Consider the following 27828-nt stretch of genomic DNA (forward strand, 5'->3'; position numbering starts at 1 on the left):
CAGCCTCAGACACATAACACTTACTAGCTGTGTGACCCTGGGCAAGTCACTTCTCCCGTGTGTAAGATTGGTCCTCTCTTCTGGATTTAACTGAATGTTTCTTGTTCCTAGCTGGAGTAGTCTCTTCAAAGTCTAGAACCACAACAGTAAGTCTCTTAAACAGGTGTATGTGCTGATTTTTTTCAGATTATTTTCTCTGCTAATTATGAATTACCTTTCCCTTCATACAGAGCATCAGGCGACCCCATCTACATTTGGGTGGATTATGAAAAAAAGAGATGCTGCTCTTTTCTGCTTTCATATTCATTCACCATTACACCAATGTTGGATTGAAAAGAAGCTGTCTCAGGCAGTTGGAATTGCACTAAACCTCTAGGACCTTGGCTTTCCGTTGGTGGGGCTCTTTGCATTACAAGAGACAAGGACATCACAGGAATGATTCAGCCTCTCTTTCTCCAGACCAACCAAATTCCCAGGGTAGCATCTGCCTTTCAAACAAATATTCTCCTTATCACACCTGTCTGAATCTTAGATTTGATATTTAATCATACTATCACCTTGGGTGATAAGAGAGTCTCTTTTCCTTCTCTTTATCACACACAGAACAGCAAAGAGAGGAGAAATGGACTGAGACATTCAGGTGCATGGAAAAAAAATGACCAGTAAGAACAAGAGTATGCAGACAGGGAGAAAACTCTCCAGGAATATAATGGATTGTGAATACATGAAAATACTGAGACCTGTTGATGTTGCAGGTGTAAGAAATGTAGGTGTTGAAGCAGCTAGGTAGCGCAGTGGATAGAGCACCAGCCCTGGAGTCAGGGCTTAAGTTACTTAACCTTCTTATATTTCAGTTTTCTCACTTGTAAAACGAGGAAATTGGATCAGATGATCATTAAGATCCCAACTAATTCTCAATGCTATGTTCCTAGATGGATTCCTCTTGTCTGGTTTATTATATTATATTTGTGATGAATGTTGTAATTAACAAAGGATTAAATTAATTAACCAATGTAATTAACAAACATTTCTTGAATGAATGGACTTAAAAAAAAGCAATTTAGGTCATTGGTGAAAGCCATGGACCTTTGGAACTAAACCTTTCTATGAAAAGAAGAAAAAGAAGTTCCTTCATGAGAAAGAAGGTTAGGAAAAGCAGACAAGCAGGAGAGCTTTGAAATTAACATGTTGATTTTGTGGCATACTTAGAAAAATCCAGCAAGTAGTAGAAGTTTGTATTCTCACATATAATCCTCTTTCGTCAGTTTAGCTCTATATTAAATACATCTTTGCATTAAATTCAGAAAAAAAATGAAATTAAAAAATTAAAAAATTAAAATAAAAAATTTAAAGAGAGAAAGAAGGGTCAAGCAAGACCAGAGGAAACATTTCATTCCCTATAAGACTCTGGTCAGATCAATAAACTAGAGAGTTAATTTTAAAGGTGCAAACTAAATGCCCCTCCATTCTGAATATGATGGAAAACTTTCCATTTATCCACCAGTGAAAGAAAGGTTCTTAGGAGGCTCTAACCAGGCTTCTGAATTTCTCTGGTTAAATAAAGAAAAACAGGACATCTATAACGTATTTTTAACTTAAGCCTACTTAGTTGTCCTTTAAAGCCTAACTTACACAAGGTTTTCAAGCGATTAATACAGTTAGAAAACACTTTCCAATGTACAGTATATGTATTTTCCACATATCAGGTTTCACATTTGATCCAAATCTTGGTAAATGGGGTTGAAGGGTGTGAGAAGATAAATTCACTGGCTTCTTCAGTTATCATACAATTTGATAAATAGTATGGCTATCATTTCCTTTCACTGTAACACTGACTCTGTAGATGTTTTAAACACTTTTATGTCTTTTTCAGGGAACCCAATCTACTCCGTAAGTTCTGATCTGTAATCTAATACACAACACTGATTTCAATGATGTGTCTAGATGATAAAATGCAGTGGTATCTCTAAAATGATGTTTAGATTCAGAGTAGCATTCTGACTTTGCTTTTCACCCTTATATCCTTGTTTGTACTATATATTACTATTATATTAAGTAAATGGAATAGTCACTGTTAAGGAAAGAAGTCAAATCAATGAGTATTAATTGGTCTTCCTCTACCCTAGACCAGCTGAATCACTTCTTTAAAAAGCCCCATAAATCCACAAAAAAAAAATCTAAAGATAAATTTTAGATTAATGATTTCCCATTCATCAAATCTACCTCTATTTAACAGTCCTTCCTACCCATAATACTATTTCACATTTTCCTTTTTTTTGCTTCAATATTTCCAAATGTGTTGTGGCTATTGGTACCATCATGATACTTTGGTACTTAGGTAACTTTGTGATCTAATTAGTGAGAATATTCCCTCCAAAAATGAAGATCAAAACTTATCCACATCTTCTCCTACTATGTAATGGTTGTCCAAGTACTCCTGTAAGTTTCCCATGAAGGATTCAACCAACAGAATGGTGTAGAAGGTGTTACATTTTGCTAAATCTCTTTATATTATGAGGGTATCAATGAAACATATAAACTATCAGTTCCTCCCTCACTCTTGCACCATATATTTTCTAGTCATATATTTCTCTGATATTGTTGTCTGCATGGCTTTTCTTGCACAATTCTTAGCAACATAGCATATCATATACCAAACTCTATGTGTCTATGGTTAGTCTGTCATTTTAGTTCTCTGGACTGGAAGAATATTAATTTTAAAAATGCTGGCCTATGTTTCAGAGAGAAGCTTATAGTGATAAAAGAAAATACTATACAATTACCCAAAGGGAATTCAGCTTGCTCTCTTCCTTTTATTCAGCATTAGACTCTGATCACTGTCCATCTACAGTATCTTCCCTAGGTATAGAAAATAATAGAAAAGCTCTATAGGTCATCCATTCAATTGCATATCATAGTTTGGGGAAATAGGCGGCACAGTGGATAGAATGTTGTGCTTCCTAAATTCAAATCTGGCCTTACACTTCCTAGTTATGTGACCCTGGGCAAGTCACTTAACCCTGTTTACTTCAGTTTCCTTACCTGTAAAATGAGCTGGAAAGGGAAATGGTAAATCAGTCCTAGTATCTTTGCCAAGAAAATCTTAAATGGGGCCACAAAAAGTTGGACACGACTGAAAAATAGACTAAACAACAACAGTCTGGGAAATAAACATTCTTCATCCACTTGATTTTTTCCTATATAGAGAGGCTGAATTCTTTTGAGTTGGTAAGGGTGCCATTTTAGTAGTGTGTGCAATATTCCTGGGCTTCTACCTTCAGTAAAATATCATTTGCATACTGGAGCATCGGGAGGACTTCACCTTTTATAGAGTCCCTATCCAATTTCGAAGTTATCCTTGAAGACAGTGCAGGAATACTATCATGATTAAAATATTAATTGGCAGCCATAATACTACCACTTAAAGGATCATAGATTTTGAGCTAAAAGAGATCTTAGAGTTCATCTAATCCAACCCTCCATGGAGGATGGTAAGAAATCGAGGACATCATAGATTAAATGATTTGCCCAAGTTCACTTATATAGTAAAAAGTAGCCCTGGAAATCAAAATAAGTTTTTCTTATTCTTATTTTCTTATTCTAATTTGAGTGTTTCTTCTACTATACCATGATGCCTCTCTAGTGTACTAAGGATATTCTAAGGATATTAAGCAAATATCTGAGGCTGGTCATACATTGTCCATAGAATCAAAGAATTTTAGAGTTATGAGGTTAATTAAGCATTTGTCTGGAATCTTTCAGTTTCACCTACAATTTTAACCTTCTTAAAGGTGGGGCAAGGAGGAAACAGTAATCCTTTCCCTCTAGAAACTGTGTCTTGTGTACTACTATCATAAGTAACAACCTAGCCTGAACTATAGAGGTCATCTAAACTTCTTAATATTCTCCCTTCTTCTCTGAACCTCTGCATAAAATATGTGAACTTCTTTACTATTCTAAATCTCTTCCTTTATGGTATTTATAATATAATTCAAAGCTATAAATAGTATCTTTGATCCTTTTGCCAAGGAAGGTAATAGAGGTTTGACCAGGTATATAACAAGCTAAAATCCTGGACATGCAAGAATTACACGTGCATACTTATAGAGTCAAAGAATTTTTGAAATAGAAGGTTTCCTTAGGGATCATCTACTCCAGCATTCTCTAGCCCATGTCTCTGAGCTCCCACTTCAGGTGCTTTTCTCATTACACTACATTGCACACAATCAAATCCACATGCTCAGATAAAGCTTTCAAAGGAGCATACTGAATATGAGTAATAAGACAACATATCTGCTAAAGCTTAAATTATTTTAATGTTAAATAAGATTAATATCTAGTTAACGTCAAAATGTTTCATTATTTCAGATTATTCCACAAACTGTGGTTTATAAAATAAGACTTTCATATTCTTCTTGAAGGATATTTTCATTTTTCTGCAAGAACCCCATTTTTTATATTGATTATGTGTATACATTCACATAGATGAAGTGATGGAAGATATATTTTATGCAGATCTACCTAGTTAGAAGTTGTTATGATAGGTTGTTCAGAATAGTTAAAGAGGCATGCACGCTTCTCATCGAGAAAACAGACAATGCTTAAAGGTTTAACAGTAATTAACTTCCCTGACAAAACCCTTAGAAGTTCTACCATGGGAAATTTCAGCTTCAAGAGCCATGTTTATCCTATTTCTTGGGGATAATATAGGATACATGCATCCTAGAGTCAGAATGTCCTTCAAAGAATAACGTAAACCTTTCCCTTGCCTTCAGGAAGGTGGAATATTATTCTGATTTTACAGATAAGGTATTTGAAGCCCAGAAAGGTTGGATGACTTCTCCAAGGCCACTTAACTCAGAGAAAAGTGGTGCAGAGGGTGGTGATGAGGTCAGTTTGGGAAAGCATCATGGATCCACAAGACCAGAGTTCAAATCTAAAATGAGGGAGTTGGACTGGATGATTTCTAAGGATCCCACCTGCTCCAGATGTATGATTTTATGATTTATGTTCTTCCCAAAGCATTTCTAGGCCAAGAGAATATAACTAGAACTGCAGATCCATCAATCAAACTAACTAGAGGGGTGAGTGGGGAACAGGATGGTGCGAGGGAGAGAGTTTTAAGTTGTACTTGGCATAACTGATTATGTTGCTTCTCATAAAGAGAGTGTAGGCTCAAAAGCAACCTTTTTTGGCCTAGATAGAGCTTCTCTCACCTAACTCTGTGGTCTTAATAGGCTTAAGGGCTAATCTAGAGCTTCTGGATATAAACTAAAGGCATGGTTATAAATAAAGCTAAGCAACCTCTATGTTAAAAGAGAACTCATAAAAGTAAATATCTCTTCTATTAAGAAGAGAAGCTAATTTCATAATTAAAAAACTATGGGAGGGGGGGCGTGAGTAATAAGGAATCACTTTCTGAAGTATTTGGTTGGCAGCCCAGATTTTAAAGTGAGGTTTCCAGCCAATATGTTAGCAAGTTGCCTACAGCAACTTTGGGCATTTATGCCATGATGCATGTAGAGAAAGATGATAACTATAGCTAAGGTACACCTTAGGGAGCACCATTATGTCACATTACTGTAGCAAAAGAGAGTCTGATGGACAAGTTCACTTCCAGCAGGCCTTCTCCTTACCTGGAGGTAACAATAAACTGGTGACTGTCTAAGAATTACTGAATCATAGTCAAACAGTGTTTGAGCTGGAAGGGACCTCAGGGAACGTCTATTCTAAACTGAAAGGTGACTAATAACACATTGGAAGGAGCTGTAGGGAGGGGGAGGGGTAGGATGAAAGGATATATATATATATATATATATACACACACATACATATATATATATAATGTATATGAATGAAAAAAAATACTAATTCTCCCAATCTCCATCTCTCTTATTTTCCATTTATTTCATCATTTCTATAGATATGTACTCTTCCCAATTCCTGTACAGAGACCCAGACTCACACACACACACACATACACACAAAACACAAAAATCTTGGTAAGAATCTGAAAAATATATAATGAAAAGATTACTTCCTAGGTCTTACCTATTAGCAGACATATGCAGAGGGAGTGGTTGCCATGTAGTGGCTGTGAAACTCTGAACAAATCACTTAAACTTTGAGTATCCCGTGTAGAGATCTAAGCTGTAAAATGCATAGAGGGTATGGACCACTACTTCTAGAGAAGTTTCCTCATTAGGAAGTCTCCTATATCATTTAATTCACTGATCTGGCCCTCTATCATTATAACAATAAAGGGGCCCACCCTGTCAGAATCATCATCATCTTCGTCATCATCTCTCACTTTTCTGGTACTTTAACATTTACATGATGTTTTATTCACAATAATCCTATGACCAAGATAATATGTGAATCATTCTCTCTGTTATACAACTGAGGGGCAGTGAGGTGGTACAGTGGATAGAACACTCAGGAGGACCTGAGTTCAGATCCAGCCTCAGACACTTACTGGCTGTGTGATTCTGGGCAAGTCATTTAACCCTGTTTGTCTCAGTTTCCTCATCTATGAAATGAGGGGGAGAATGAAATGGCAAACCACTCCAATGTCTTGCCAGTATCTCTGTCACAGAGAATCACACATGACTGAAATGAGTGAATAGCAGCAACAATTATAGAGATGAGCAAATTGTGTCTCTATTAACATTTCTAGCACAATGGTAGGAATCAGTATTGCCTGACTCCAGTTCTAGCACTCTTTTCACCACTTGATGATGCCTCTGAGAAGAACCCATCATGCTGAACCTCCTAGAAATGTGCAAGAGCATCATTTAGTTCAAGGTACAGTACGTGTTTTTGCCAATCACACTAGCATACTAAACCACTCCCTTTCTTGTTGTATTGATATGTCTTTCATGTATTGAATCACTTCTCTGTCCTGTTTAGAAATTAAGTTATAAAGTGTCTTTCATGGATATGCAAATGATCTCCACTAAACACATTTATAATTATTTCAAAGAGAGTTGAAGGTCACCTGCTCGAAGCCAATTCTGTGCATGGCATCTCATTAATACAAGACACCATACAAGGAGATGGAATACGTCACTTTCACTCTTACTGCATGACATTTTAGAAAAGTGACCAGAGTAAAGCTGAGAACCTGACATGGTCCTCATGGGCCCTTAATGAATGTTTCTGATGATATCGGTAAGCAACAAACAATTAGGTACTACTAGAGGACTAGTTACATATGTAGGTACATTTGTATATGACAAGTATCATATATATGACACACATTATATACTTAATAGATACACATGTAGATATAGATACTTAAGTGTTTTTATTGATTCCTAAGCAATCTCTGCCACAAATTACTTATCTCTTAAGGCCTGGAGTCTAGGAAAGTCCTTGTTTTGCTTGGAATGATGCAGCTATAGTACAGTAGGCATAACTTTTATTTTCTGAGAAATCTCCAAGAGGCTGGGTAGGCAAGAGAAAATTAGGCAGTGGCTAGAATATCTTTAAGACAGTCTAATGCTATGCTGTTCTTCATTATCTGCAATCACTCAGCAGCTAAGTAACGTGGCATTTAAAATCTAATGACACACTATAGCTTAACCACATGCATACACACAAAAACAAAGGTATGATATCATAGCTAGTGGTGCATATAACTACTGACAAAGGAAGGTGGATATTCAATTTATGCAGGAAGCAATGCTTTTTTGAAACTCCTGTCACACAAGTCCTCTTTGACTCAAATTATTATAATCCTGTGATAACACAGATCTTATCATTCACAGTGACCCTCCATAGATACTACTGTTTGCTTTTGTTTTGCTATGGATGGTACTGTGAGCTTTAAATTGAGCCAACAAAGAGAGATATTAGGGATTCACTTTTATACTTTATAGCAACCAAAGAAAAGTTAAATATAACAATTGTGTATAGCCAGGCAAAATATGGTAGGAGAAGAAGGATTTAAGTCCCAGGTCTGATACACACTGAAAATGTGACCTTGGAAAAATCACTTGACCCCTTGGTCCCCTATGTCACTCAACTCTCAGACTTGAAGGTTCAAGTCACTCCCCGATTTATTTTGGTTGAAGGAGTTTCTTCACTGGGCTGAAAAAATCATAAGTCTCACATCTTGGAAATCACAGGTCAGAGCTAAAGCAAAAATATATTATGTTCTCTGTGCACTGAATACACAGATAAGTTTCATTCAAAGTTCAGCTCAAATGCCACCTTTTGCCAGATTCTTATTCTTCCATCCCCTCCCGTTACCATACACATACACACACACATATAAGTATGTCATGTATATGCATACACACACACGCAGATTGCCTTCTCATTTGGAATGTAAATTCCTAGAGGGAAGGTAAAGTTCCAGTTTTGTCTTTGTTCCTTCAGGACCCAGCCCAGTGCTTGTCAGTCACATGGTAAGCACTCAACAAATGCCTTCTGCTTAAGAACAACCACCACTTTACAACCAGTCTCTCTGATAAGGGCCTTATTTCTAAAATATATAGAGAATTAAGTCAAATTTATAAGAATACAAGTGATAAATGGTCAAAGGATATGAACAGGCAGTTCTCAGATGAAGAAATTAAAGCCATCTATAGTCATATGAAAGAATGCTCTAAATCACTATTGATTAGAAAAATGCAAATCAAAACAACTCTGAGGTACCACATCATGCCTATCAGATTGGCCAATGTGCAAAACTGGAAAATGATAAATGTTGGAGAAGATGTGGGAAAACTGGAACACTAATATGTTGTTGGTGGAGTTGTGAAATGATCCAACCATTTTGGAGAGAAATTTGGAACTATGCCCAAAGGGCTATAAAAATGTGCACACCCTTTGACCCACCAATAGCACTTCTAGGGCTATATCCCAAAGAGATCATACAAATGGGAAAAGGACCCACATATACAAAAATATTCATAGCAGCTCTTTTTGTGGGGCAAAGAATTGGAAATTGAGAAGATGCCGATCAAATAAGGAATGGCTGAGCAAGTTGTGGTATATGAATGTAATGGAATACTATTGTGCTATAAGCAATGATGAACAGGCTGACTTCAGAAAACCTGGAAAGACTTGTATGGTCTGATGCTGAGTGAAGTGAGCAGAACCAAGAGAATGTTGTACACAATAACAGCCACGTTGTGCAATGACTAATATGGATAAACTTAACCCTTCCCAGCAATACAAGGATCTAAGACATCTCCAAAGGCCTCGTGATGGAAAATGCTATCCACATCCAAAGAAAGAACTATGGAATTTGAATGCAGATTGAAGCATACTATTTGCTATTTTTTTTCTCTTCTGTTGAGTTTTGTTTACTCTTTCTGGTGGTTCTTCCTTTTACTTCTAATTTTTACTTACAACATCACTAATCTGAAAATGAGTTTAATAAGAATGTACATATACAGTCTATATCACATTGTGTGCCGTATTGGGGAGGGTGGTGGGGAGGAAGGGGATGAAAAATTTTAAACTCAAAAGCATATGAAAGTGATTGTTGATAAATCAAAATAAATTAATTTAAAAAAAATAAAAAGCCTTCCCAATAAGATCAGAGGTAAAGCAAAAAAAAAAAAAAAAAGCAACCACCACCACCACCATAAAGTATAGAGTTATCTGTACATATTAAAGGGGTGGAGGGGTCTGGGTTGGGCTTAACTTTCCAATCTTGGAGACTGTGTTCTATGAATTAAAAATATTTACATTGTCAAATGAAAGAAAGATTACCAGTGAATGCGTTTTTAATTAACACTAATATAATTTTCAATAACCAACCCTGATCACAATGGATGCTATTCAGGTATGTTTTGATTAAGATTTGTTACTTTCCTGAGTGATTTTTTCCCATTAAATTACAATCCCATATCCTAATTTTAAAAAATAGCCTATCAGAATTTTTGTAAATCATGCTTAGCGTGTAAGAAACCTCTTTAAAATCTCATGCATAATAGAAAAAAACCCCAACAATTTTCTAATATTAACAACACTAACAGTACATGAGTATATGAAATGTATAGTATTGCAAAATACCAGAAAATGTGGCAAATGCCAGTGAAAAGTGGGAAGGAAAAAGTCTCATCTTCCTGAAGAACATTCAAACTTTAAAAAAAAAATGTTTTCAGAAATAACTACTCGAATAATTCTTGTCCAAGCAAGGTTCCCTATGGTTATCTTTTTCACACATTGGCTTCTCTCCAGACACCTTTAGTGCAGGTAGTGAAACTATAGCTGAAATATGTTTTGATTTTTCACTTATAAAAAGAGAATACTATCTCTTTAAAATTTTTTAAAAACTTCTTTCCACCACTCGTCATTGCCCTTTTTTTCAAAGAGAGTGGGGAAGAGAGGAAAGCAAGAACAAGGAAAAAACACTTAGGAGTGAAATTTATTTGCGCAAAATGACTCTGAGTATTACTAAAACAGCATGACAACCATAGCAGGGGTATGTCAAGTTGGCTCAACAATTTACTTAACACGTAACTTTATTATAACCTAATTATATGGGCAAAAACATAATGGGTGCCATATGTGCCATGTGATGCACAACATATAATAAAACTATCTAACAAAGCTATTTCTAAATCCTATTTTCAAGTGCTTATTGTTCAAATGATTATATGCACTTGGATGGACAACCCATAGAGCTCTTCCATCAGTATGTTTATCTTGGATAGCTATAGACGATGGGCAATTCAGTGGATCCCAAAATATACAGGAGGAATAAACTGGACTGGATGGCATTTGGGAAACTGTGTTGTGCTTTTAATGACCCTATACTTCTCCCTGAAACAAAGATCCATCTTTTTAATGTCAATATTCTTCTGGTGATGCTCTATGCAGCATGGCTGCAAGTGATGGAATATCATAGCCTACGAAGAATTTAAGTTTCAGCTCATTAGAAGGGCAATGGAGAATTACAAGGTGAGCATGAGTGGACTGCAACATATTGCCAATAAGGTATTTCGTAGGATTTAATTCAAGTAATATCGACTAAGTGATTATTATGTATAAGGTGAGACACAAAATGCCATAGTGGAGAAAGGAATGGCCTTGGAGTCAGGAAGATCTGGGTTCAAATTCTGCCTCTGAAATATACTGCCTGTATGACTAAGAGGGTAGTGATTTGACTACCCTCTTGGTGACCGTAGTCTATAGAAAAGTTGCTGATCTTCATTGTTGAAAGAAATTACTATACAGAACGTTTCCTCCATTGATGACACAACAAATCTAGACCAAAATATTGTTGCCTGGACCTATGATTTCAATGACATAGAAACTCTATACCTGCTCTGAGACTTTTAGTTTTTTAGAGAATATCACAGCCATGGAGGGCATGAGGGATTTGTCTAAGATCATACAACTACTATGTATCAAAGGCCATATTTGAATTCAGGCCTTCCAGTGCTATATAGCTTACTTATTTATATTCATATATGTACATATACATACATATCATTATCATCATTATTGATCATTCATGTGAATTTTAGGGAGGAATGAATGTTATAGAACTATACATATGTGTGTATATGTATGTATGTATGTATATATATATATGTACGTTTTATGTATGTAGATGTGTGTGTATTTGCCAGTGTATTTTGATTTTGTGCTTAGATTTGATGACCAGGATTCCAGAACCTTCAGCCTTTTGGAAGAGCTTTGGAATTGGACAGAACCATTGGATGATGGTAAAGAAACAGTTTTATCAGTAGAGAGAACACTCAATGGGTATCCAACAATGAATGAACATAAATGAGAGGAACTAAATATTCAAAGATTATCTCCCATGTGTTCACTGTGTGAAAGTAAAGAAGCACACTGATTGACTGGTGATGTCAATGCAGGGCCAGCCTGTTTTGTGCAAAAGCTGAGGAATGTAACCACAATGAAAAGAGACGGAGAGGACAAGAAAAAAAGAAAAGGAAAAAATAGAAGGAAGGATGTTGTAGAGATTAGTGGTAATGGTGGGAAAGTTGTCAGTCAGAAGGAGAAATGGGGGAAGTAAGGAGAAGATGTTGATAATAAAGAAGGCAGCTAGTGACGAAGAGACACCTGTAGCAAGTTTGTAGTCGAGAGCAAGCAGCCACCAACATCTCAATACTGTGACCCCTGATGGCACAGATATTTTCTATAAGATATTTGGGGTAAGAATGGGATACAGATAAAATATGAGCACCTTGACACCAGGGACTGTTTCTGCCTTTCTTTATATTTTCATTGTACCCTTAGCATATAATAAATGCTTGTTGACTTACTGACTACAACTATATCCCTTTAAAGTATCAGTATTTACATAGAAGACATTTCAACAAATCTAATTATTTCCAAGGAAACATTCATGATATTCAAGAGAACATGGTGACAAGTTAAGTCACAATATGCTATGACAAATATGTAGCCACAATATTGCTGGATACACAAGAAACACAATAGATAGGTACATCATGGAAACCATCTTATGGTGAAAATTCCACTTTGCCTTCCTAGAAAGGCAGGAATGTAAAAAATGTGTGTCAGATATAAAAAGAAAAAAAAAAACTGGACATGACTTTTAAAAGGACAAGCCCAGAAAATGTTATCAAACCCAACTTCTTTTTCCCTGCTTGCAATTTTGGTTCCAAGTGGGTAGGTAATTAGATCTCTGGGAGATTGTGAGACATTGAAATCTGTGATGCAGGAACATAGCATGTGTGTATTTAAAAGAGGACAACTAGAATAGAATCAGCATGAGTAGGTCTCAGTGAAAAGACTCCAACATACACATAATCCGGCCCAGTGTTTATCAAATATGGAAAAGATTTTGATGGGCAACACAAATGAGTGTTGGCACTTGAACACTGTTTTAGAACACTTGGTACTCTGATGAATCCATGATTACACTGTCCTGAGAATTTCCCCAGTTGATGCAAATCACAACCCCTTCACACCTTCACGACCTGTGCCATTATTATCTATGACCCTGAATTGTTGTTTATCCTTCATTTTTGAAGAGGACTAATGCCATCATGAGGTGATATCTTGACTTGGGAATGAATTGGATTAAAGTGAGGCATAGTCGTGTATGCATAAAGCCTCCATCAAAACCACTGAAGGCCTTCTTCTCATTCTTTAAAATTATGGCAGTACTAACTTAACATTCAGGCTGGCCTTCTGTTGCTTCTTCTGCTGGTTACACAGAATCACAGAATGTAAGTCAAGTCAAATCAACAAGCACTTACCAATGCTTGTGTCATAAGCATATTTATCAATGACTCCTATGTGTGAGGCACTGTGCTAAGTCCTGGGGATGCAAAGAAAGTCATTGTTCTCAAGTTCACCCTCGAAGAGGGGAGGCAACATGCAAACACTTATGTAAAACTAAGAATTTGAAGACACCTCTGAGACCATGGGGTCCAACCCCCACCTTCACAAGAACTCCCTTTAAAATACTGCTGACAAGTGGTCAGTGAGTTTGAAGCTATCCAGTGAGGGGCCACCCACTAACTCCTGATACAGAACACTTCACTTTTGTTCATTTTTGTTTAGGTCCAATTTTAAGGGAGATTTTCCTAACACTAAGGCTGAATCTGCCCTTTGGACACTGCTTCTAGTTTTGTCTGATGGGACAAAACATACCAAGACTAACCTCTCTTCCTCTTAACACTCATTCAAGTGTCTTAAGATGCTATCATGCTCATGGTCTGGCCCCTCATCTTCATTTTTGTCTTCTCTACACTAAACATCTTTCATTTCTTCAAGTGATCTTCATGAGGCATATTCTCTAGTCCTCTTACCATCCTGATAGCCCTCTTCCAGATGAACTTTAACTTGCCCTACATAAAATGGGGCACTTAAGGTTGCACACTCTTCTTCAGATGTGGTCTAACCAGGGTCAAGAAAATTGTTCCCTCCAAATTAAAGCCACTGACTGGAATAAATGCTCCCTAAATTGCAGGAATCTAAAATTGAGGAGGAGGTTCAATCATTTTCTCCTACCTATTTCAGTCCCTTCCTTTGATGTCAATGACCTCCCCCAATAAGTCATTATTTAGTAATCTAGGCAGACACATCAGGGAGGAAAAAAGAAACCCTACTAAGATCTATTGTCTATCCTTAATTTCTTTTGTTGTTGTTGTTGTTGGGTTGTTTTTTTTTTTTTTTTTTTTTGGCTAGGCATGGGGTTAAGTGACTTGCCCAGGGTCGCACGGCTAGTAAGTGTTATGTGTCTGAGGCCGGATTTGAACTAAGGTCCTCCTGAAGCCAGGATCAATGCTCTATCCACTATCCTTAATTATTTGACAGTTCAAACACAAGACCCAAGAGAAGCACAAAAAGGTAAACATGAAAGATTAATCATAACGGACTCAATTAAGTAAAACTGTTTAAATTCCTATATGGGAAGATGGTACATGTAACTCCTAGGAACTTTAACATGAATAGGACAACTGGAAGGAGTCTACATGGAAGGTATGGGTGTGAGCCTATTGTGTTGGAATTATCTCTTAAAAAAAAAACGAAGAAAGAGAGATGGATACACTGGGAGAAGGAGGAAGGGAGAGGCAGAATGGGGAAAATTTTTCTCACATAAAGAGGCAAACAAAGAATAACTTTTATAGTGGAGAGGAAAATGGGGGGGGGGGGAGTAAGCAGGTAATTAACCTCACTCTCACCAAAATTGATTCTAAGAGGGAAAAAATATATATATGTACATATATATACGTATACATATAATATACACTGTATATATAATATACATATACACATACACATATATTATATATATAATATATGATATATGTATATGTATATACACATACCCACACTCAGCTGGATACAGAAATCTATCTCACCCAATAGGAAAATAGGAGGGGAAAGGTATAAAAGATACGGGGTAGGGGTAATAAAACAGAAGGCAGATAAAAGGAAACAGTGCTTAAAAGCAAGTCAGACTGACGACTTCTGAGGAGAGACAAGATTAAAAAAAGAGAGAGAAGGATAAACAGAATAAAAGAGGATGGAGGGAAATACATAGTAATTATAACTGTTAATGTGAAAGGGATGAGCTCACCCATAAAGCAGAAGCATACAGCAGAATAGACTAAAAACCAGAATCCAACAATATGTTGTTTACAAGAGACATACTTGAAACAGACACACACACACAGAGTTAAAATAAAGGACTGGAACAGAATCTATTATGCTTCAACTGAAGTTTAAAAAGGCAGGGGTAGTAATCATGATTTCAGACACAGCAAGAGAAAAAAAAATCTAATTAAAAGAGATAATCGGCTAAACTACATTTTGCTAAAAAGCACCACGGCAATGAAGCAATATCAAAAAATTTAAGGGTAAATTTCTCTCATAAAGGCTGCATTTCTCAAATATATAGGGAACTGAATAAAATTTATAAAAATAAGAGCCATTCTTCAATTGATAAATGGTTAAAAGATATAAACAAGCAGTTTTCAGAAGAAGAAATCAAAGCTATCTATAGTCATATAAAAATTCTCTAAGTCACCATTGATTAGAGAAATGCTAATTAAATTAAAACAGCCCTGAGGTACCAACCTCACACCTATCAGAAATGACAAATGCTGGAGGGGATGAGGGAAAAAATGGTAAACTAATAAACTGTTTGCAGAGTTGTGAACTGGTCCATCCATTCTGGAGAACAATTTGGAATTATGCCCAAAGGGCTATAAAACTGTGCATACCCTTTCACCCAGACACACCACCACCAAGTCTACACCCGAAAGAGATCAAAGAAAAGAAAAGAGACCTATATGTACAAAAATATTTACAGTAGCTTTTTTTTGTGCTGGCAAAGAATTGAAAATTGAAGGGATGTTCATCTCTTGGGGAATGTCTGAACAAGTTGTGACATATGATTGTGATGGAGTATTATTGTGCTACAAGAAATGACAAGGGGGTGGTTTCAGAAAAACATGGGAAGACATGTGAACTGATGAAAAGTGAAGTGAGAAGAAATGGAAGATCACTGTGCACCGTAACAGCAATGTTGTAATGATGATCAACTGTGAAAGACTTACCTACTCTTATCAGTGCAATGATCTGAGACAATTCCAAAGGTCCCGAGATAAAAATAAAGGCTATCCATTCCCATACAGAGAACTGAAGCTCTGAGTGCAAATTGAAGTATAATTTTCTTGCTTTCTTTATTTTTTTTTTTGCTTTTTTGTGATATGGCTAATATGGAAATGTGTTTTACATGATTTCACATGTATAATTGATATCATTTTGCTTCCCTTCTCAGTGGGTGGAGGGAATAGGAGTGTTGGAGAGCATTTGGAACTCAAAATTTTAAAAGATTGTTAAAAATAAATAACAATTTTAAAAGACTGTGGAACAATATAATTCAGAGCAATGAAAGCATGCCCATGAAAGTATTAGCCTTAAAGAGGTATTTTTCTCCAAATGCCTCTATTTACAGAAAACATTTTACTAATTATACAAGCCAAAGCACAGTACAGAAAAAGATCATTCTAATCATCCACACCAAAAAACCAAAATGGATGGAAAATGTATAATGTCCATATTGAGACAAGTAGCAGAATAGACAGATGTAAAGTTTAATAATGTTTGTGTGCGTGTGTGCATGCATGCACGCACATATGTGTATACATGCAAATGCAAAGACACCTATTTTTTTTGGACAAAAATTAAGCATGACCATGAAGTGGAACTAGAAACTAGAAGAAGAGGAATGAATCAATTTGTTCTGCATTTGGGAAAGTGTGCAGTGTTTCAACGAACCCAAGCAGCTGACTGCTGAAAAAGACTGGATAGAGTTAGTTGAAAAAATGAATCATGATACAAAAACTAATATTGTGTCTCTTTCTATAAAATCAATAATCTGAAAAGTTCAACTGTTCAGAGTAGTCTAGTCCCTCAGTATTTCATACAGGAAATGTTTTTTAAAGTCTATCTGATATGTGCACGTGTGCAGGTACATGTAAAATTCACAAGGCTTCCTACCAAGAAGGAAAATCATCCCTAGGGAAAATATGAAGTTGAACAACTTCCTCCTACATTCTTGGCGAAGTGCTCGATCCTATTACTATTTTTTTTTTTTACAATGGAGATACATACATAAAGACCTTTTTAATACTGACTTATGAAGCACCAGCTGGACTGAAGGATTAAACACATATACTCTTTCCTAGACTGAAGAAAGTAAATAAGTATATGGTTTAACAAAGTTTCCTGCTGCACTGCAGGTTAATGGAGGAACACAAAAAATATTTTTAAGGCAAGAGTTGATGACTGACTCCACAGTGACTTTCTCAATTAAAATTAGAAAGCAAGATTTGCTGCAGATGAGAAACAACGTGAAGCCAACTGTGTGTTATGTATAACAAGGAGGTGGCATGTGATATGAAATCAGTGATGTCTTTCCTTCTGAGTTCATCTAAACGATTTGTTTTGTTCCCATGGAGTCCTACTGTATGAAATTTTAAGGTGAAGTTTGCTTAAGAGTGATCCAGCAGCTAAGTCCTGTGTAATTCTGATTGTAACTCCCCAATATTTGAATTGTTTCTTTCTGGTCACTTGTAGTATTTTCTCCTTGATCTGATAGTTCTGTAATTTGGCTATAATCTTTGTTGGAGTTTTTATTTTGGGATCTCTTTCCTGAAGAGATCAGCGGATTCTTTCAATATCTATTTTGCCTTCAGGTTCCAGGATATCAGGGTGATTTTTCTTGATAATTTCCTGAAAGATGCTGTCCAGGTCCTCCTTTTGATTATGACTTTGAGGTAATTCAATGATTTTGACATTGTCTCTATCGGATCTATTTTCCAATTCAGTTGTTTCTCCAATGAGGAATTGTACATTTTCTCTTTATTTTTTCATTCTTTTGAATTTGTTTGATTGATTCTTGATGTCTCATAGAGTCATTAGCTTCCACTTAACCCAATTCAAACTTTTAAGGAGTTGTTTTCCTCAGTTAGCTTTTGTACTTTCTTTTCCAATTGTCCAAATGTACTTTTCAAGGAATTGTTTTGTTTTGTTTTCTTTTTTTTTTATGGAGTTGTTCTCTTCAGTGGATTTTTGTATCTCCTCTTCCATTTGGCCAATTCTACTTTTTAAGCAGTTGTTTTCTTTTTCCAAGCTGTTTACTCTTTTTTTCATAATTCTCTTACATCACTCTCATTTCTTTTCCTATTTTTTCTTCTGCCACTCTTACATGATTTTTAAGTTCCTTTTTGAGTTCTTATATGAGTTCTTTCTGGGCATGAGACCACTTCCCATTTTTCTTTGAGGTTTTGACACTGTTGTTCTCTTTTGAGTTTGTGTCTTGGTTTTCCCTGTCACCATAACTTTCTATGGTCAGATTTTTTGTTGTTGTTCTTTTTTTTTGCTTATCTTTTTTTGGGGGGGCCTCTTTTCTTTCTTTTTAAATTTGGGTTCTGCTCTGGGGTGGGAGGAGCATTGTCTCAGGATTCTTGTGCCAGGGCTGCAGGCCCTGGCTGTTTACTTGGTGATGTATTGATGTTGCTCTGAGACCCACGGGGGACCCTTGTGTCTGGTGCTATGCTGAGGGGGTGTGGTGGGGGTGGCTGGCACTGTTGGAAATTGCAGGGGTCTGACAGCTTACTTGGTGCTGAGCCAGGATCCTACTGCTGGTGTCTGGCATGTACTGAGGCTGGTGGAGGTGTTTCTGCAGGCTTCCTATTTGTCCAGCTGCAACACTGAAGGATCAGAAATAATGGAACATGATATTGCGGAGGTAAAGGAGCTAAGACTATAACCAAGAATCACCTCCCTGATGAAATTAAGCATAATACTTCAAGGAAAAAAATGGTCATTCAATGAAATAGAAGGACTTCAAGCTTTCAAAAGAAGAAGACCAGAAATGAACAAAAAAATCCGATATCAATATCAAGACTCAAGAAAAACCTAAAAAGACAAACAGGGAAAAGAGATCATAAGGGAGCTGAACTGTTAACATCTCTACAGGGGAAGATGATTTCCAATTCTTAAAAATTGTACCACTAATAGTACAGCTAGAAAGACTATACACAGACAAAGGGTACACCTATAAGGTGAATCTGAGGGAACAACATTAAAAAAGTAATTAAGGGATGAGAGAGGAGTATACTGAGTGCAGAATGAAGGAAGATGGGGAAATTATTCCACATGAAGAGGCACAAAAAACCTATTACAGTGGAAGGAAAGATAGGAAGGTGGGTAATAGGAATCACTTGAACCTCACTCTCATTAGTATTGGCTTGAAGAGGAAATACTATACACAATCAGTTGAATATAGAAATCTGTCTTACCTGACAGGAAAGTAAGAGGGGAGGAGATTAAGCAAATGGGAAGGGGGTTCTGAGAGAAGAGATGGCAGACCAGGGGAGGCTGTAGGCAGAAGCAAAACACTGTTGAGGAAGGAAAGGGTGAAAGGAGAGAGAGGACAAATGAGGAAAAATAGGATGGAGGGAAATACACACTCAGTAATCATAACTGTGAATGTGAATGGAATGAACTCTCCCATAAAATGAAAGAAGATAGCGAAATGGACCAAAAACCAGAATTCTACAATATGATGTTTACAAGAAACACACCTGAAGCAGAGAGACACACACAGAGTAAAGGTAAGGGGCTGGAGAAGAATCTATTCAGCTGAAGTAAAAAAAAGCAGGGCTGGCAATTCTGATCTCAGACAAAGCAAAAGCAACAAGAGACCTAATTAAAACTATGCATACTCTTTCATCCTGCAATACCACTACTATGTCTGTATGTCAAACAGATCATAAAGAAGGGAAAAGGACATACATGTGCAAAAATATTCATAACATCCATTTTTGTTTTGGCTATATATTGGAAATTGAGGGGATGCTCATCAATTAAAGAATGACTGAACAAGCTGTGGTATATGAATGTAATGAAATATTTTGAAATATGAAATGTAATGAAATATTTTTATTGTGCAATAAGAAATGATAAACAGGCAGATTTTAGAAGAACCTGGAAAAACTTGCATGAACTGATGCAGAATGAAATGAGCAGAACCAGGAAAACGTTGTTCACAGTATCGGCAACATTGTGTGATGATCAACTGTGAGTGACTCAGCTTTTCTCAGCAACACAATGATCCAAGACAAGGACAAAGGAATCATGAAGGAAAATACTATCCACATTCAGATAAAGAACTGATGGACTCTGAATACAGATCAAAGAATACTTTTTTCACTTACTTTATTCTTTTTTGTTTTTTTTCCTCTTGATGTTTCTTCTTTCACAACTGTGACTAATATGGAAATGTTTTACATGATAGCACATGTATAACCTATATCAAATTGCCTACCACTTTAGGAAGAGGGAAAGGAGAAAAATTTGAAACTCAAACTCTTATAAAAATGAATGCTAAAAATTGTCTTGACATGTACTTAGGGGAAAGATATTATTAAAAAAAAGAGTGATGCAGCAGAAATATCTAGAATGCAGTGAAGCCTTGTCATATTTTGCTTTTAATTTTATTCATTTATTTACTTATTTTGCCATGATTGATTTCTGTGAGAACTCCCTCCTCCTCCTTTGCAATGTTAGTCTCAGAGAATTTTCTGGGTTACCAAGAGATGAAGTGAATTATTCAGAATTAGAGAGCTCATATGTATCAGAGGTAAAATTTGAACTCAGGTGTTCCTGACTCAGAAGCTATCTCTACAACCACTTCTCCAAATGTTGACTGTTTTTTATAAATAATACAAATCACAACACTATGCTTATTCTTCATAAATTCAAAACAACTCTTATTTTAAAATAAAATGGATTTCTATATCTCTTAGATATAAGGAAAGCACATGACATTTTCCCAAAAAAAAGTATGCATTCACATGAATGTTGTTTAGTAGCATACATATGAATCATCATCATAACATTTATCAATGGCTTAAACAAGATTTTGTTTGTCACCAAAAAGGGTGGTAGAATCAATATGATTTGGGAAATCATCTGCTAATACAAGACAGAGTTAATATTTGAAGGACTCAGAGAAAGAAAGAGTAGAAAAATACTAGAACACTTAGTTAATCACATTTTTATTCACTTGACATCTAAATTTTTATGAGATTTTGTGGCTTCAATGGTTTTTCTGCTGCAGGTAGAAGTTAATACTGTGCAAAGAGTCATAATGTTTGAAAAAAGGATTGCCAGAGTATGTATAGGAGATCTTCCTTTAGCTACAGACTCCTGCAATATTTCAAAAGGTCTGATTTCTTCTGTGTGGGAACTCCATGATTACAGACTGGAGCCCTCCTTCTTCACCCTAGCCTCATGACATATGGCTAATCAGAAGGTGTGGCTAATGGTGTATGAATACATACATACATACATATAGGTATACGTATATGTATATGTATATATGCTTATATCTGTATGTTTATGTATTTCTGTCTCTCTACACATGTATATGTACTAGCAGGAATATACAAATATCCATATATCTATATCTATCTATATCTATATCTATATCTATATCTATATCTATATCTATATGTATACATATATACATATACACATGTTACTTTGTGGCCAAACTGCTAGGGATGACCTTCTCCAAATTTATCTGGTTCTTGGACTATAGACATGTGGTCTATGTGAGATGGAAACAAAGCCTTTTCACATTGGTAGGACTTACTAAAGCTTGGATTCCTTTGGCAGAGCCTTTGAAACATAGGACAGGGTCACTTCCATGCCCTAATAGGCCCCAGGGAAGAGCTTGTATGGCAGTTAGCTCAAAATAGCTACAGCAAAAAGTGAGTATCAGTACTATTTTCAGTACAATTATTTCAATACATTATGCACCACAAAAACTTACTTAATAATTTTTTGGTTTTTTTTTTAAAGTAATGCTCATGGCATCCTTCCAGGCTGATTTATTCTGGTTCCAGTATAATGAAAAGCCACTGAGCATTATATAAAAATATACACTCTTCAACTAAATCCAAAGTATAGATTTTCCATGGTAACTCCCCTTTTTCTTAACAGAAATGAGTCAGTAAGCACTAACAAACACACATGTTATCAAGCTATGGTACATACATAAAGTATGCGTCTTTCAGTAACTTCTTCCAGTTTTCAGACTGAATTTGTGACCCTGTGCTGATAATCTGTTTGAACACTGTCCCTCAGTGGATTAGAAAAAAGCTTCATGCTTACCCATACACAGATACACACACACAAACACACACACTCTCACACATCAAAATGACTTTTCTTTTAAAATAGCATAAAGTGGAAATTATCAGTTATCATGACAGGTACCTGTAAAATTGGAGAAAGAAATTTAAAACTAGTTGGTAGATAGGTGGATTTATTGCTTCTTAAAAAGGAGAAACTATGTCCTTAACTTCCTAATACCAACGATAGGTAGCCACTTGGGTTTTATTCTAGCTAAGGAGAACAAGTTGACTCCTCCTAGACAGATATTTTAAATTTATAAAACAGTGAACTGGTATAAAACATTTATATCTTGTAAAACATAGAAACGATATCAAGTTGCTGTAGTCAGGGGTCAGTAAAGGTGTGTTTTGTTCTAACAGGATTACAATAACACAAACTATAGCTTCTAATGACAGGAAGCGGTGATGTCACAGATTTTAAGCTTCTCCATGGCAGTGGGATTAAGGACCCATTGAGCAGTGAAAGGCTTGGAACAGCTGAACTTTCTCCCTCTGTACCTGAGAGGCAAAGGGTTCAATGGAATGCAGACAAAAGCTAGTTTCAGAGGACATGCATGGTATGTAGGGACTGCTGTTGGGTCTAGTCTTCAGGGAATGCTATTTAATCATGACACAAGTTCCAGAGAGGCCTCCCAAATTCATATTTGTCTCTGTTCTTTGAAGGCAGGTGTGCCCATGACCTTCTGACCATAGTTATCAAGGACAGATAGGATTATGGCAGCCATAATTGATGAAATGTAATAAGGAATTTTGACTTAAACTCTAAAAATAATGTACATCTATTTACTGTGTTCCCTGTCAAGAAAACAACTCAGAAGATTTGAGACTTGACATTTCTTTAGAGATTTGTCTTTCAAAACTGCAGTGGCAACTGATAAAAATAATTTCTAACAGATGTCTTTGTTAAATTTCCTATTAGCACTTGAAGATAAGGGCACATAGTTAATAAATAATTTGTTTCAGAGATATGTAGGTCAAGAGGTAGGTTTTTTAAAGAAGAGTTGAAGTTAGTATGTTGCTAAAATCTTAACAACTTGGAAAACAAAATGTTTATCTGAAAAAAAATGTACATATTTGCTTGTTACATAAATACTTTTTAGAGCCAAGATGACATTTTAGAATGATTATTCAAGGACTAAAGTACTCAAATGAATCTGTGATCGTATCACTGTGGGTATTCCTTTCAACAATATAGGTCTCAACATATCCATGACTTCCCATCCTATATGACTCTTGTATATGTCTTCCTATTAGTTTGGTACAGGGGGTTCACCCACCATGCTGAGGACCATGCTTACTATGTGCAAATCTCTGGGGAAAGCAACAGAAAATTCACACATTTCCTGCTCTCAAGGAGTTCACATTCCAATAGGAAGATCAACATATATGGGATACATTTGATTTGTTCCAAATCTGCCTTGAATGCCATCAAAGGCAGTAGATCTAAAGAAGGATCAAAATAATCCAAGGGATCTGAATGCCTTTTTAGAATTAGCTCACACTAGTTGCTCTATAAATCCTTTCTTCATAAACTCAGTTTACACTGATCAGCACTGCCTCCAAAATCCTACTAAATTTATAGTCTATACCACATCATTTAGTACCACACCAATGTTAAAACTCTTTCTACAATATGACTCTAAGTTCTTCATAGGCAGAGATCATATTTTATACTCCATTTATGGTTCTATAGTGTTTATAAGTCTTATGCATGTATTTTGCTCTAAAAAAATACTCATTGGTTGATTTCAGAAATGATATCATGATACCCTTGCAATAAATCCAGAGAGATAGGTAATAATCCATAGAGGTACACACATAAATATGAAGAGAATAAATGTTTATGTACATACTTATATGTACATATACATAAATATAAATGTAAATTTTGGTCATCAAGTCATTAAGAGAGGTTAATATTCCTTAGGTTTGCTTAAGCTATACTCAATTTTAAGTCAATAACTCTTTTTTTTCAAGTTGGTTAAAAAATTTAAGCGATAGACTTACCCACACAAGGAAGGGAATAACCGAGCACTGGATCATAAATGAACTGTCGATCATTCAACCTTGTCACACTGTATAAATGGAAACAGTCTAGGCAAATGACATGGCGGTGGATACACTGGAACACCAATACAGGATTTCTAATAAGACACAGTAAAAAAAAAAATGTCTCATTAAGTAGCACTTACTTGGTGGGAATAGGGGTGGGAGCAGAGAATGGAGGGCAGAAACAGAGGTTTAATATATACCACAGTTATAATCTTTTAAAACAATTTTTTCAGGATTTTAGTTTTAGGGTTTTTTTGTTACGCTAAACATGACAAACCTGAACATTTCCATATATGTATAAAATTTAAAATATTATGTATAGAATTTGAAAAAATTAACTGTACATTCAACACATTTCAAAGATGGACTGATTTGTCGATTTCTCTTGTCTGCTCTCCCTTCTCTTCTTTTCTGTGCATTAGAAAGTTCCATTGCTAATATTTTTTTCCTTTTTTGCCAGTTTTTTTCTTCCAGCACGTTCACCTTTCCTGCCTCAAAAACAAAAACAAATTCTACCTGTGGCTCCAAAAAGCTGTAGCATGTACAGTGGCCACACTCCAGGTAAAACCACTTTGGCAGATGGGCTAAACTAGGTTGAGAGTAACCAAGGTGCTTTAAACTCATCAGTGAGTTAGGGAGATGTCTACCCCAAGCATGTGAAAATTTCCCCTTGGTAGAATGAATGGATGAGAATAATTTGTTCATGAAGGCAGCTGAAGCAGGAGGTGTGGAATGCTTAAAGTTAGGTCAGCTATCAAAGATGCCAAGGTCATCCACTGCATCCCGGACCATCACCAGTCATCTTGACTTTTGTCTTGCTACTGGACTCATGACTCTGGAAGAGAGTTAGGCTGACAACTTCATGTAACTCTGCTTCACTTTAATCTAATTCATGTGCGAATCAAGACATCACCTTATGATGACATTGGTCCTCTTCAAAAATAAAGGATGAACAATAACAACAATAACAAAAAGAAGTACGGGCAAGGAAAACACAGCCACCCCTAGGCAATGTCTACAATGTCATGCTTGATTCTATACCCCAATTCTATCAGTTCTTCATGAAGAGGTGGGAAAGATGCTTCCTCATGAGTCTACTGAAGCCATGGTTAGTCATTTTATGGATCACAGTTTTTAAGTCTTTCAAACTTGCTGTTGATAAAGCTGTAGTTACTGCATAAATTGTTTTCTGGGTTTTGTTCACTTCACTCTGCATTTGATCATATGTCTTTCCACATTTTTCTGAATCTTTTTCTTATCTTGTGGCAAAAAGTAATGTTCCATTCCAATTGTATACCATGGTTTGTTCAAGCATTCACCAACTTACAAATATCATCTTCATTCCAGTTCTTTGCTACCACAAAAAAGTGTTGATATGAATATTTTGTATGTATGAGTCCTTTCCCTCTTCCCTACCCTAGTAGTATTGTTGAATTAGTGGATATATATATGTAACCTTAAAAGTTTCTACAAATCATTCTTTTCTGTCTAATTAGAACAGATACTGAACCTGAGAAAACACTGGCACAGAGAACTCTCAATTGAGGAAATTACCTCTATCTATGTGGGTTAGAACTCTCCCTGAAACTTATATTCTTAGAGAGTTGCCTAGAATACTAAGAAGTTCAGTGATTTTCCCAGAATCACATAAAACTGAGACTTAAACTCAGGTCTTTCTGGTTGTATATTTTTTTTTTCTGTTGAACATCTATACAATAAAATACTGAGCCCCTATAAGTACATACTAAAATCTTTAAGTTTAGGTAAACCTATAAAATATATGCCTATTATTTTCTTAATTGTTTTGCTTTTCGTTCCATCCAATAGCATGACTAATTTCATAATCCTTGATGTCTAAATTCAGAGTATAATGACAAGGAGAATCAAAATACTTTAAAATCAAAGGCAAACAAACATTCTCTTTGATTCCACACCTCAGATACTCAAAAATATCTCATTAATATAAAATTCATAGTTGGAAAAAAGTAAGTCTTCTTATCTCAAAGATCTTTCCCTCTATTTTTTTGTTTACTCCATACTCCAACCTTTAATGTTCTCCATTCAAATGTGAAAAATTGCTCACATGTGCATATGAAGAACCACTTCAAACATTGAACTTCTTGCTTATTCTTGCTTAAAATTCCCAGGGCTTCTCTATATATTTTTGTCATTAAATGAATGAGTCTGATTTTATATGAAACACTGCACATTTCAACTATTATTTTGAGGCAAAAAATCAGGCACTTTGGGTATTAAGATTTTTATGATATTGCCCATTCCCCATACAACCATTAGATAAAGGCCACAAAACAAATATTTGTTAATTTCATAACAGTTTTGAAATGATTTTGAAATGTCTCCAACAACTCCTTCCATTAGCAAACTCAAGTTAAACAGTCAGTTACCCTAGTCTGGGCAATACAGAGCAAAGGGGGTGTCCCAATTCAACGAATCTTATTATGAGGGCATTTCAACATAATGAAAAGATTTCTAGAATTGAGTTGAGAGCTGCCTTTTTTTAAGAAATATTCAACCAAAAATATTCTATTGCCACAAAAAATTAGAATGGTCCCTTGAAATTAATTTTAATTAGACAACAGAACAGTCACCTAAACCATCTTGATTAAGACCATACCTTGAAAAAATTGTCAAGGAAGCAAAGTTTGTTTGTATCCCTGTGTGGGTAAAATGGATTATCTTTGCAGTTATGAACATCATGAGTTAAATGGATCATGGTTACAATTAGGAGCAAGAAACCCATAAATATTCTATTTAGGTCAACAATGATTTGTGGCAGGCTAGTAACCAACTCTATCTTAGTTGAATATTCACACATCCTGCCATTTTGGTCACATATAATATGTTTCAGTCCACTCCTCCCTTAAACAATCTCACTAAAAATATATGAATAGCTTAAGGACTAAACCTCTGAATTTACAGATATCCTGCTGCTTGCTGTTTGTCCACAAGGTGCTATCACAGAGCCTCCTTCCTGTAAGCAAATCCCTTAATAAAGCCTGGCCATGCCAGCCTGGCTTTGGGTGACTCTTTCCTTACAAGAGCGTATCATCGAGTGTTTTAATGTCCTAGTCCCTAACAGTTTCTTCTCTTTTCACTCCTTTTAACACCATTCAGCAGTACCTCTTTTTTTTTCTCTTAGGAGCATTAAGAGGAAGATCTGGTCACTTCCTCACTTTTTCACCCCTTGAGTCTGTATGTTCAATCAATCAATAAACGTTTATTGAGTGGCTACTATAAGCCAAGCACTGTGTTAAGTTCTAGGGATAAAAAAAAGGGACAAAAAGATAGTTCCTGACTTCAAGGAGCTTACAAGCTAATGTAATCTAAAGTATTCTTTAAGGCTTTCTCCTAGGTGCTCTTCTCTTATTTCCTTACATACTCTCTTGGAGAACTCATCAGTTCCTACAGGTTTATTATCATTTCTATGCAAATATAGCCCTAATTCTTCTCCTAAGTTATTGTCAATATCCTTTTGGATTGATATCAGTAAACATCTTAAATTAAACATGTCTGAAATGGATAGATAGATAGATAGATAGATAGATAGATAGATAGATAGATAGATAGA

At 35.8% G+C, this 27828-nt stretch overlaps 1 protein-coding gene across 1 annotated transcript in view; it reads right to left on the minus strand.

The window, feature by feature from the left end:
- Positions 1-27828, minus strand: part of LOC114031408 (E3 ubiquitin-protein ligase parkin-like) — a 1837436-nt gene that overhangs the window by 582528 nt on the left and 1227080 nt on the right. Inside the window, exon 7 of the mRNA XM_027846470.1 lies at positions 24195-24331. Within this exon, the coding sequence (XP_027702271.1) occupies positions 24195-24331 (137 nt within the window). The remainder of the gene's footprint in view (positions 1-24194; positions 24332-27828) is intronic.

This window comes from Vombatus ursinus, unplaced genomic scaffold (genome assembly GCF_900497805.2).
Source record: "Vombatus ursinus unplaced genomic scaffold, bare-nosed wombat genome assembly UNPS02015175.1, whole genome shotgun sequence".
Taxonomy (NCBI): Eukaryota; Metazoa; Chordata; class Mammalia; order Diprotodontia; family Vombatidae; genus Vombatus; species Vombatus ursinus.